The sequence below is a fragment of the Ictidomys tridecemlineatus genome, chromosome 7 (assembly GCF_052094955.1).
Source record: "Ictidomys tridecemlineatus isolate mIctTri1 chromosome 7, mIctTri1.hap1, whole genome shotgun sequence".
NCBI classification, from domain to species: domain Eukaryota; kingdom Metazoa; phylum Chordata; class Mammalia; order Rodentia; family Sciuridae; genus Ictidomys; species Ictidomys tridecemlineatus.
In genome coordinates, this window is record NC_135483.1 from 74,080,952 (window position 1) to 74,093,544 (window position 12,593).

The following is a 12,593-nucleotide window of genomic DNA, read 5'->3' on the forward strand; positions in this document are numbered from 1 at the left end:
ATGTTTATTACTTATTTTAATTGATTTTTATTCAGTAAAACTTTCTTTATCTTGTTGAACTTAAGCCCAATGATTTTTATTATTTTAGGAATTATAGGTGAGCAGTTTTCTGGTTTGATGGGCATTTTCACTAAACCTTAATGTTGCCTGTAGGTTTTGACGTAGGTTCACGGATAAGTTTATATTATTTAAATAACTCATTCTTGAATGGTTTTGTGAGCTACAAAAATAAAATTAAAAATTGAGAGAAGGGTTACACCTTAGTCCCCAAAATACTTTTACTGTAAATATAGGCAGGGATGTTACGGGTGTAGGGTTGGGAGGCTTTCATGTCTTTGGAACCATATAAACTGATTTTAAAATCTCTTGCACATACCATCACTGTCATTTTCTTATGTATTAAATGTAAATAATACTGGCATTGAAGGTTGTGATGAAGAGTAGAGATAATGTATGTAAAGTGCCTCTCAGTCCCCAAAATTTTGGGTGTTCTTATCAGTTTTTGTTAAGTATGTAAAAGGTTTATTTATTTATTTTTTGCTACATTTACAGACTTCGGTTTAATACTTAATTTTGAATTTTTCACATAGGTTGAATCATTTTCTGGAAATTAGAAGTGTATTGGAAGCCAGACAAATAACTTCCACAAATATAATTTGGGACTTTGGGGGCTAAAGATTAAGTCCAGTACTTATTTTATTATATACAAATATTTGATTCTGTGATGAAGAATTTACCAATATTGAAAGGGTTTCATGATTTTGAGCAGTGTTTCTTACCCTTCTAAGTTGGTGAATGTTTTACATTGATATTTAGGAGAGAGACATTGATTATTATTATTTTTTTTTAAATTTCAATCCTGTTGAGCAAACTTGACTTGTTCAGATATTTCTTAGATATGTTTTGCATGATTGGTCAGTTTTTTATTATGAGCATGTATTGTGTTGCTTTGAATACAAACTTAATTAGCAGAATATATGACATAGTGCCTAATGAATCTAAGAAAGTTCAGGTTAATGTAGAAAGCTGGTCGGAATTTTTACTTTTTTTTTTTTTGGTACTGGGTATTGAACCCAGAGGCACTTTACCATTCAGCAACATCCTCAACCCTGTTTATTTTATATTTTGAGATAGGGTCTCACTAAGTTACTTAGAGCCTCACTGAAGTGTGAGGCTGACCTTGAACTTGCAGTCCTCCTGCCTCAGCCTCCTGAGTATCTGGGATTATAGGCATATGCTATTGTGCCCAGCACAGTTTTTATTGTTTCAACCAAAAATCAAGAGAGTCATTTAATAAAAACTTTTTAAGCGGCTAGGGAGGCCCTTAATAAAAATCCTAGTAGCTAAGGAGGCTGAGGCAGGAGGGAATGAGAGTTCAAAGCCAACCTTAGCAACTTAGCAAGGCCCTAAGCAACTCAGTGAGACCCTGTCTCTAAATAAAATACAGAAAAGGGCTGGGGTCGTGACTCAGTGTTGAGTGCCCCTGGGCTTAATCCCCAGTAACAACAACAACAAAAAAAACCTAAAATATTTCATATATATATATTTTTGGTATCTATTTTAAGTTGTCAAGTTTTAAGTTGTCAAATTCTTAAGTCAAATCCTTAAGATAGGTAACTACTATGTGTGAAAAATCTTTTCCAAAAATGTCTCATAAAAAAAAAACAATTTACAGTGTATATTATGTTAATGGGAAATATATGCGCCCTTGTTTGCATTTAAAGGTCTCATGAAATATTTCTTCTCTTTTGACAGTTCTGTTGAGTTGGAAGAATTGGATCTGGACCATTAAGAAAATGGATTTTGTATTTAGCTTTAAAACTAGGCCAAACAACTAGATTTCTTGAAAGTCAGATTTTTAAATCAGCATACATCCCGTGGGGTTAGTGTTTGTTTTTGACCTAACATCCCTTCCTTCAATGCCTTCTGTAGTTTCAGATCAGTAGGGAGATCATACAATAATTGTATGATATCTGTTTCAATCCTTTTTCCTCCCATTTTTACAAGTAAGTTGATATTAAACTTTTATCAAACTTTTAGCAATTTATTTTTATTTTTTTCTTCTTAAAGGAAAATGTTCCTTAATTTTTTTACAGTCTGAAGCATACAGTAGAAATTCTATTGTTCTGTAATACATAAATAAAAATTACATTTTTTTTCATATTGGCATGTACCTACAAATATTAAAGGAAGAAAAAAGGTAATATAAGTTTAGGTTTACCAAATATGGTTTGTATTCACATAATACTTGACCATCTTATCTAAATTGTACATAATATTTGAACTAGCATATGAATTTGATTTTAATTATTATGTTCACATGCTTGGACTAATTACATATTATTTTTGCATCTGTAACTAACCGTGATCATCATTTCTTGTAATTTCTTGTACATGTATATTAATTGTTCTTAATAGATTTTACTTTTCGAAACATGACTTGACTTTGTTAAAATCAGTTTGGTTTGTTGTTTATTTACTTGTTTGACTTGGTAGTGTATTTTAGTTTTACAAAAGAACATTGTTACAGTTTCATAGGGTTTTTCATAAATCTCCTTACAGGCAAAGAGCAAAAGCTTCTGACAGTTTTTTTCCCCTCATAGGAAGATGTACTGGGAAGAAAATGTTAGCATCTTAGTGTAGAGTAGTATTGTTAACAGTCATGACTTGATTTTATTTGAAAATCTATACTGACCAAGGATTAAGCATTAGGATTGTAGAAATCACTAAAGCTGTGGTCTTTCTGTATGGAGGGTGATAGAAGATATTTTTGTTCTGAGCCTTATTTGCAGACTTGTTCTGTTATATGATGAATGAGATTGTTGAATCAACTGAAAACATGAATTAAAGTGAGTCATTTCACAGTACGTATCTTAAGATTAAGTTTTATTTTTTTTTGTTTATGTGTTTACCATTTGTTATGTTAGGAATAAGAAAAATAGTTTTCACCTTGGTTACTTGGTTACAATTGCTCTAGCACATCTTAAAAGGCCACTATTGCAAAGTGTACAGTTTATCATGCTGAAGATTCATTCTGTCAGTTAACCATAGAAAGACCTCCATACATGCTTTGCACTTTCCTTTGCTTACTCTCTTCCTGTTTCTTACTGCAAATCATTTTGATGTCCATGTTAAGGATTGGACCACGGGCACTAACCCACATTTACTTTGTCAGTTAATAGTTGAACCTTTTGTTATATCATTTCAGAAATAAAGTGCATTTTTGAAAGAATGAGTTTAAGGATAATAAGGTTAAAATAGTCCCACTTTTAAATTAAGTGATCCATTTTAAAATTTGTAACTCAATAAAGTTTTTTTGTTGTTGTTAAGTGTGTATCACATTTTGTCATTCTTTTTAGACATTGAATTTTATTTTATGTTTTGTTTAAAAATGCCCTTTATCCTCCAACTACTGAGGTATTTCTAGAGTATAGTTTTGTGTAAGTAAAATCTGCTCAAATGAGAATTGAGCAGTAGTTCAGAGTATGTTTTTTCTTTTCCTGGACTGCTGGTGATTGGGAGGGAGTGGTGGTTCCAAGTAGACAAAACTGTATCCTTATGTGCACATATTATAATATGTTGGTCTTACTAGTGAGGAATACTGACCAGTTATCAAATCATTAGAAGTAAGTACAATAAAGGGTAATATTTTACGATATTTACTTCAGGACAGAGTAACCTGTAAGTGAACATACAAAGGAATTTAAGGTAGACAGATATAGTGGTGAATAATACAAAACCATCTTGGGAAAACAGTAAAAACCTTGTTTTTTATTTTTATTTTTTTGCTTACCCAACTGCTGATGAATATTGATTTATAAATTTTGCTAAGCTGTGGCAGAAATTCTGAAATATTTATATATGCCCAAATACCTAAATCTGTTTATATCTCACAAATGGAAAATGTTTAAAATATTAACAAGACAACAAAAGAAGTAAGAGACTTTGTCTACTTTTATAGCTACTCAAAGATTGTCTTTAAATGTCAAAGTATAATTTGGGGGATTTTGAATTGAGTTTTCAAAATAAAAACTGCAGTTAAAGATCTTAAGGCGTTTTAGTCAACTGTTTTCCCCACCTTCTTTTCTTCAGTTGTAGAAAATTAACCATTGCAGAAAAGTTGAATATCTTACTGGGAAATGTGATAGGAATATCATTGACGGGGAATTACCAGTAAAAGCTGCATATTAAGAAATAATCAAAGTACCAACCTTGAAGATGCTACTTCACAGTTAATAGAACAGTTACTGATGAATTCCTAGATAGTACTGGAAGAATTACTTTGAGGAATCTTGAAGTAAATTGAGGTCAGTCAGAACTAATAGAGAAGCATATTGGAAAAAAATCTCGTGACTGTGGCTGTGTAGGATCACCAGTAGATGAAGGTGGACTTGTTAAGTGCTTGTGGGAAAATTGTTCTCTGCTATATCTTTAGCACCTAGAGGAATGCCTATATCATAGTGGGTGCTCATGAAATAGTTTTTTCTTGCTTATGTTTGTGTCAGCTCATTACCTTTGTATTTGGCAACATGGAAATTAGATGTAAAGAACATTTCACAGATTGGGGAACTGAAATGGTACGATGGGCACTGGTTGGTAATGTTTTAGACTTCCAGTTTTAAAGAAAGAAATATATCGTGCTAGATACAGTGTTGGGATGATCCATTTTTGTACTTTAATTCTATAGTGATGCAATCATTTTATTAATTGTGGAAAAAAAAACCCTTTTTCTCCCCCCCAAAAATCAACCTGTGTATTCTTGCACTTGTTTGTTTAGCTGGAGGATGGATATGAAAGCATGAGTAACTGCTTCAAATGATTGACCTGCTTCTAGGTTTCCCTAGATACCACATAAAGACAGTCATTATTTTTTTCTTAATGGCCATGACTGTAAAAGATAGAAATACTTCATATGCAATATGCCATATAGTCTGGTTAAATGAACTCATGTTTCCATAACTTGACTGAACTACTTTGAAATAAAAGTTGTTTGTGTAAAAATGCCACTGTGAAAGTGTAGCTGATAAACAAAAGTTAACCACTATGAGAGCACAGGAGTTTGAATGGCATAGCTATAGCTTTTATCCCTTTGGTTGTAGTTCCTAAACATTTTCCCAAATCCTTTAGAGGGTAACTTCTCCCCTCCATTTGTCCCTTGTGGGTCTCGTTCAGAGTCCTATCCCACCCCCTACTTTTCCCTGGGATGATTATTATATGAACAATGATAGATAGCTAAGTCAGCATGAGTTACACATAGGGTTCTCTGTGCCTCTTTTGCGTACCACGTGCAGGGATCCTTTGTGGTAAAGCCAAGGGGACCTGGGATAGATCCAGCCATGTGGAAATTAGAACTACTATAAATATCTTGAAAGAATATTAATTTCCTTTGTGTTCAAGCAACAACAAAAAATTGTTTTGGATGAGTATTTGAGTTAAATAATAACTTTGATACAGAACATCAAGAACTAGGAGTGCACTAAGGTTTCCATTTATCTGCAGAAGCAGAAGACATCTTGAGGAGCATTAAAGTTTCTGTTAAGTCTATAGGTCACTGTCAGAATGGTTTGTCTCAGAATTCCTTTGCTCTTGTGTCCATCTTTTTAAATTTAAAATGTTTTTCATTATGGTAAGAACAGATAATATGAGGTCTGCCCACTTAAGTTTTTTTACAGCAAAGTATGTTTTTTTTTTTTTTAAAAGAGAGAGGGAGAGAGAGAATTTTAATATTTATTTCTTAACTTTCGGCAGACACAACATCTTTGTTTGTATGTGGTGCTGAGGATTGAACCCGGGCTGCGCTTGAGCCACATCCCCAGCCCCAAGTATTACAGCAGATCTCTTGAGCTAGTTCATCTTTGCATAACTGAAACTACACCCCCTGAACAGCAACTTCCCATTTTCCCTCTCCCCAGCTCCTGGCAATCACCATTTTATTCTTTGCTTCTATGAGTTTGACTATTTTAGATTTCATCTGTAAGTGGAATCAGTCATGCAGTATTTGTTGTCCTGTGACTGGCTTATTTCACTTAATATAATGTTTTCAAGTTTTATCCATTTTGATCCACAAACCCTATCTATTTGGTAGGATTCTCTTCTATGGGTAAACAGTATTCCATTTTGTATATAGAACATGTTTCTTTTTCATATTCTATCAATGCAAATTTAGGTAATTTTTATGTCTTTACTACAGTGATGATACTATAGTAGATGGAGTTTATATTTCTCTTTGAGATTTCGATCTCAGTTCTTTTTTTTTACATATACCCAGAAATGGGATTACTGCATGAAATGGTAATTCTATTTCTGATTTTTTTTTTTTTTAGGAACTTTCATTCTGTTTTCCTAAATTTTGTTTCTCCATTTGCACGCCCACCAACAGTATATAGATTTCACAATTTCTCCATATATGTGCCAGCACTTGTTATTCTTTTTTTTTGTTGTTGGCTATCCATTTTCTATCAGGTGTGAAATGCTATCTTCTGGTTTTGATTTGCATTTCTCTAATAAGTAATGATATGGAGCATATTCGATATGCCTGTTATGTATGTCTTCTTTGCAGAACTGTCTATTCAAGTCCTCTATCCTTTTTTAAGTTGGGCTATTTGTTTTCATGCTCTTTGAGTTGTGGGATTTCCTTATATATTTTAAATATTAACCCTTTATCAGATAAATAATTTGCAAATGTTTTTTCCCGTTATGTAGATTGCCTTTTCACACCTTTCCCTTTATAGAGCAGAGGTGTTGCACTTTGATGTACTCCCACTTGTCTGTTTTCACTTTTGTTGCTTCTGTGTTTGGTGTCATCTCTTAAGAAACTATCACCAAGACTAATGCCATGGAACATTTCTTCTTTTATAGTTTCGAGTCTTAATGTTTAAGTCTTTAATTAATTAAATTAATTATTAATTATTTTCCTAATTTCTTTTTCAGATAATTTGTTGTTACCATATAAAAGTGGTAACAGATTGATTTGTTGATTTGTATCTTGTAACTTTCTTTTTTTTTAATATTTATTTTTTTAGTTTTATTTTACATATGTGGTGCTGAGGATCGAACCTAGTGACTCGTGCATGCTAGGTGAGCAATCCACCACTGAGTCACAATCCCAGCCCCTGTAACTTTCCTGAATTTCTTTTGCTCCAACAGGTTTACTGTTTTGGAGACAGATTTTTTACACATAAGAACTTGTTATCTATAAGCAGGCATAATTTTACTTCTTCCTTTGTGATTTGGATGCCTTTATTTTATTTTATTTTATTTTATTTTTTGGTGCCAGAGATTGAACCCAGGGGCACCTAACCCCTTTTTTATTTTGAGGGCTTTGATCTTCCTGCCTTAGCCTCCTGAGCTGCTGGGATTACAGGTGTGTGGGATTACAGGTATGTTACAGAAGCCACCTGGCTTCTGATTTGGATGTCTTTAATTTTTTTTCTTGCCTAATTGTCCTGGCTAGTACTTCTGGTATTAGAGTGAGACTTTTTTCTTTTCCTGGTCTTAGAGGAAACAGTTTTCACAGATTGAGTGTGATGTCAGCTATGGGCTTTTTATATATGGCTTTTATTATGTTAAAGTAATTTCTTTGTATTTCTAGTTTTATCATGTGTAAAATGATCATGATTTTTATTCTTTTACTGTGGAATATCACAAATTGATTTTCTACTGTTGAACTATGCTTGCATCCATCTCCGATAATCTCACTTTATTATGGTGTGTGATCCTTTTTTTAAAAAAAATATTTATTTTTTAGTTGTAGTTGGACACCAAACCTTTATTTTATTTATTCTTCTGTAGTGCTGAGGATTGAACCCAGAGCCTCGCATGTGCTAGGTGAGTGCTGTACCGCTGAGCTACCACCCTAGTCTCGTGTGATCCTTTTAATGTGCTGTTGAATTCAGCTTGGTAGTATTTTGTTGTAGTTTTTGTGTTTATCGTCATCAGGAATATTGGTCTGTAGTCCTTTTGTAGTGTCTTTCTCTGACTTAAGTATCAGAGTAATTCTGGCTTCTTCAAGTATATTTGGAAATGTTCCTTCATGAATTATTTGGAAGAGTTTGAGAAAGAATGTCATTAGTTCTTTAAATGTTTGGTAGAATTCACCAGTGAAGCCATCTGCATGTGGGCTTTTCTTGAATGGAAGACATGTTATTATTATTGATTATCTCCTTACTTATTATTGACCTTCCTTTTTTCTGTTTCTTCATGATTTAGTCTTGGTAGAGTTTATGTTTTTAGGAATTTATCCATTTCTCTTATATTATTCAATTTGTTGATATATATTATTGTTCATAAGTTAATGATCATTTTTATTTCTGTGGTATTGGAAATATATTTTCTCTTTCATCTCTTTCATTTTTTATTATGTTTTAAGCTATTTTTTTCATTAATCTAGCTAGAAGTTTATCAATTTTGTCGCTTTTAAAAACCCAACTCCATTTCAGTGACCCCCCCACCCCCCAATTTTTCTGTTTTCTGTTTTGTTTTAGCTCTAATCTTTATTATTTTCTTCTTTTTGCTAATTTTGGGCATAGTTTGTTCTTGTCCTTGAGGTGTTTATTGCTATAAAAATTTCCTCTTGGTAGTGCTTTTCCTGAATTCCATAAGTTTTGGATATGTTTTGTTTGTTGCAAGAATTTAACACATCAATTGTTTAAGAGTGTGTTCTTTTGGTATGGGGTTGTGGCTCAGTAGTAGTGCGCTTGCCTAGCATGTGTGAGGTACTGGGTTTGATCCTCAGTTTCACATAAAAATAAATAAATAAAGTCTATCAACAGCTTAAAAAAAGTGTTATTTTAATTTTATGAGTTTTCTATTGATTGTAAAAATTCATTTTGGCTGGAAAAGGTAATTGGTATGAATTAAGTCTTTTTTGTTTGTTCTTGTTTGCTAAGGCTTGTTTTGGGACTTCACAGGTGATCTGTCCTGTAAAATATTTTATGTTTATTTGAGAAGAATGTGTATTTTGCTGTTGTTGGATGGAATGTTCTGTATGTTTGTTCTACTTGGTCTGTAGTGCCATTCATGTCCTGTTTCTTTACTGATTTTCTGTCTGAATATTCTATCCATTATTGAAAGTGGAGTATTAAAGTTTCCTATTATTGCTAGATTGCTGTCTGGTTTTCCCTTTAGTTCTCTCAGCGTTTGCTTTCTATATTTAGGTGCTTTGATTACATACACACACACACACACACACACACACACACACACACACACATATACACATACACACATTACACATTATGCCTTCCTTGTAAATTGGCCATTTTATTATCATATAATGTCGTTTTAATTTGTCTGTTGGCATTTTTTGATTTAGTCTGATGTAAGTATGGCCACCATTTACATAGAATATCTTTTTACTTCCTTTTACTTTAAACATATCTATCCTAAACCTAAAAGTGAGCCTTATATACAGTGTATTGTTGGATCTTTTTTTTTTAATTTAGTAAGTCACTTTGTGTCTCTTGATTAGGAAGTTTGATCCATTTACACTTAAAAGTAATTATTGGGCTGGGGATATAGCTTAGTTGGTAAACTGCTTGCCTCGAATGCACAAGGCCCTGGGTTCAATCCCCAGCACCACCAAAAAAAAAAGTAATTATTAGTAGAGTCTTATTCATTGTTTTTTATCTTCAAGCTCTTTTGTCTCTTTCCTGTCTTGATATCTCCCTTTATGTTTTACTGATGGTATATAGTAACTTACTTTTTATTCCTTTGTTTTCCTTTTGTGTATTTTCTCTGGGTCATTTCCTTGTCCCCATGGAACTCCCGTAAAAAGTCCATCCTTTTCTTCTCCTTAAAATGACAGTCATAATTCTCTTCAAAATAAAACAAACTTCAGTCAAAGCATGTCTGTAAGACCATTAAAACCTCTGTATGTTTATTTATTCATTTTCAAGAGTGAATGGAGGAGGATTTATTTAAGTGAGAATAAAAGATAACTTCCATAAGGCAAGAGGGGAACTGAGAGCCAGTTTTCCACTTGAATGTAGTAGGTGTGGGGGCTTTTATAGCCTTTGGGTAGGGGCAGTGATCAAAACCCTTGCTAACAGTTACTGGAAAAGTGTTATGGCAGATCGCTTGTCCGTGACCCTCCAATTGGCTGTGTGTCCTTTAGCCTTTGAGTTTGATCTTTACTGTGATCTTTATTTGGTTCTACCCCCAAATCTGTTTTCCTGCGCAGTTTTGGGATAAAGGAGTTGCTGGGATATTTGGATTTTTCTACAGGTTAATCTCATTGAGGCCCATAACCCTGATTGGCTGAACATTAACTATCCTTACTTATTTCCTTGTTCTGAAGAAGTACCTTTAACTTCATTTATAGGAAAGGGGTGATGATCACTCTGGCTGCTTTAGGCTGAAAGAGGGAGGATTAAAAGGGGACAGCAATCAGGGTCCTTCTACAGAGAGGCCTGTTTAATGGCCCCCAGTAGAAGGGGAGTTTGGTTTTGGATTCCATGTGTAAGGCTATTTGTTTGGGCATCTTACTTATCAGGGAAATCCAGAGGGAGGCCTTTGGTGGTGTTGGCAGATGACCTTCCAAAGTACCCTTTCTTGGGGGCCAAAAATAAAATCAGAATTTGTTATGAAACTAGTTTCTCTGATTTACCAGTTTCTTTCATGGTTCTTGTCTTGCAAATTTGAAGAATAAAATCCACAGACAATAATGAAAGGCAGTAGTTAGTAGGGCAGGATTTATTTAAGTGAGAAGAGAGAGAATTCCTGCATGGTAAGAAAAGCAACTGATAGCAAGTTTTCCCCTCTGTATTGTTTAAGTAGATAATTAAAATTTCTGACTTCCCAAGCTGGACATGGTGGTGCATACTATAATCCCAGGATTTTGGGAGACTAAGACAGGAGGATCACAAGTTTGAGGCCAGCTTCAGCAAATTATTGAGACCCTATCTTAAAAAAAAAAAGATTGGATATCATTTAGTGATAAATCATCCCTAAGTTCCACCTTAGTACCAAAACCAAACAACCATAAAAACCAGACTTCCCATTCCTAGACTAATCAAATTGAACTCTTAGGGTTTAAAAAAAAATAATATTTGAGTTAATTGCTTGCCTTTCTAGCATATTCCTCTGGAATAGTTATTTTAAGTGGGTGTGCTGTAATATCAAGGCTAGTTTGATCCCTCCATGAGGTTAAGTTGGGCATTATTCAGGAAAAGCTATTTGGTGACTACTGTACTTTATCCAGCTTAGACAATTCACCACTGAAAATTTTTGTTGTTGCTGGGGATTGAACCAAGGTATTGTTGTGTATATTGTCACTGAGCTTATACCCCCCAGCCCCACAGCATTGAAGTTTTTGATACACATCCCAGGAAAGAAAGCTTAGGTGGTTTAGCTTCAAGTTCAAAAATTCTAATAGAAAAAAAAAAAAAAGCCTCATTTTGTGTATTTGTGTGTGTGTGTGTGTGTGTGTGTGTGTGTGTGTGTGTGTGTGTATGTGCCCACTTGATTACCACTACGTAATCTTCTTTCCTAGGAAACTGGCATTACAGAGTGGGCTTATGATCTGTTCAGATTCAAACCTGTTTATACCACTTATTAGATATGAGATTGAGGAGGGTATGCCAGCCCTCTGCCTAGTCTATAAAGCAACACCATTTTAGCCAATAGGACTTTGAGTTCGGACTAAACAATAATGTATAAAGCACTTAATACCTACCTCAGTCAGTGAGGGGAATGTGTTTTGAATGACCATTATTAATATAAATGGGGACATATGCATATCCTGTAACTTTTTTTTTTCTCAACAGTTTATCTTAGAATCCTTATCTGCCAACCCATATGTATCACATTCATTTAACTGGAGAGATCCATGTGTATATACTCCATTCTCTTCTCAACTATCCTCCTATGGAGTAGACTTTATTACCATAAACAATGTTATAATTAATATCTTTATCTTTATTCTGTTTACAACTTATGTTTTGCTAGAAGTATAATTGTTTAGCTAGTGGATAGTACATCAAAAATGACATATATTGACACATTATTTTCCAAAAAATCACACTAGACTATCTGCTTGCCAAATGGGTATAAGTTCCCATTTTCTGACATTGCTAATACTGGATACCATTAACTCTTGATTTTTGCAAATCTAGGGTAGAAATAGTAACCACTGTCATTTCAAAATTTTAAATTGTGTTTTTTATCTTTTTATATTTATTATGCCTGTCTTATTTATTAATCAGTTAATTTCTCTGTTATTTTATTTTTTGTACTGGGGATTGAACCCAAGGGCACCTTACCACTGAGCTACATTCCCAGTTCTTTCTATTTTGAGACAGGATCTTACTAAGATACTGAGGCTGGCCTTTTGAATTTGGGATTCTCCTGCTTCAGCTTCCCGAGTCACTGGGATTACAAGTTTGTGTAGCCATGCCCAACTATTATCTTTTATTATGCCTTTTCTTTTTTGTCTTCAGAGTTATATCTTAAGTTGTAGGCACACTAATAAATTCTCCATAGTAATTTTTAGATTGTTATAGAGTGAGGTTTACATTTTAACTTTTTTATATAATCAAATCTACTAGTATTTTCTGTATTCTACATTTTATGTTTGCTTAGGAAAATATTTTTCA

At 33.6% G+C, this 12,593-nt stretch overlaps 1 protein-coding gene across 1 annotated transcript in view; it reads left to right on the top strand.

The window, feature by feature from the left end:
• Tcea1 (transcription elongation factor A1) overlaps positions 1-3,329 on the top strand; it is a 39,884-nt gene extending 36,555 nt beyond the window's left edge. Inside the window, exon 10 of the mRNA XM_005322908.5 lies at positions 1,756-3,329. Within this exon, the coding sequence (XP_005322965.1) occupies positions 1,756-1,764 (9 nt within the window). The 3' untranslated portion in view covers positions 1,765-3,329. The remainder of the gene's footprint in view (positions 1-1,755) is intronic.
• The last annotated feature ends 9,264 nt before the right edge of the window (positions 3,330-12,593 follow it).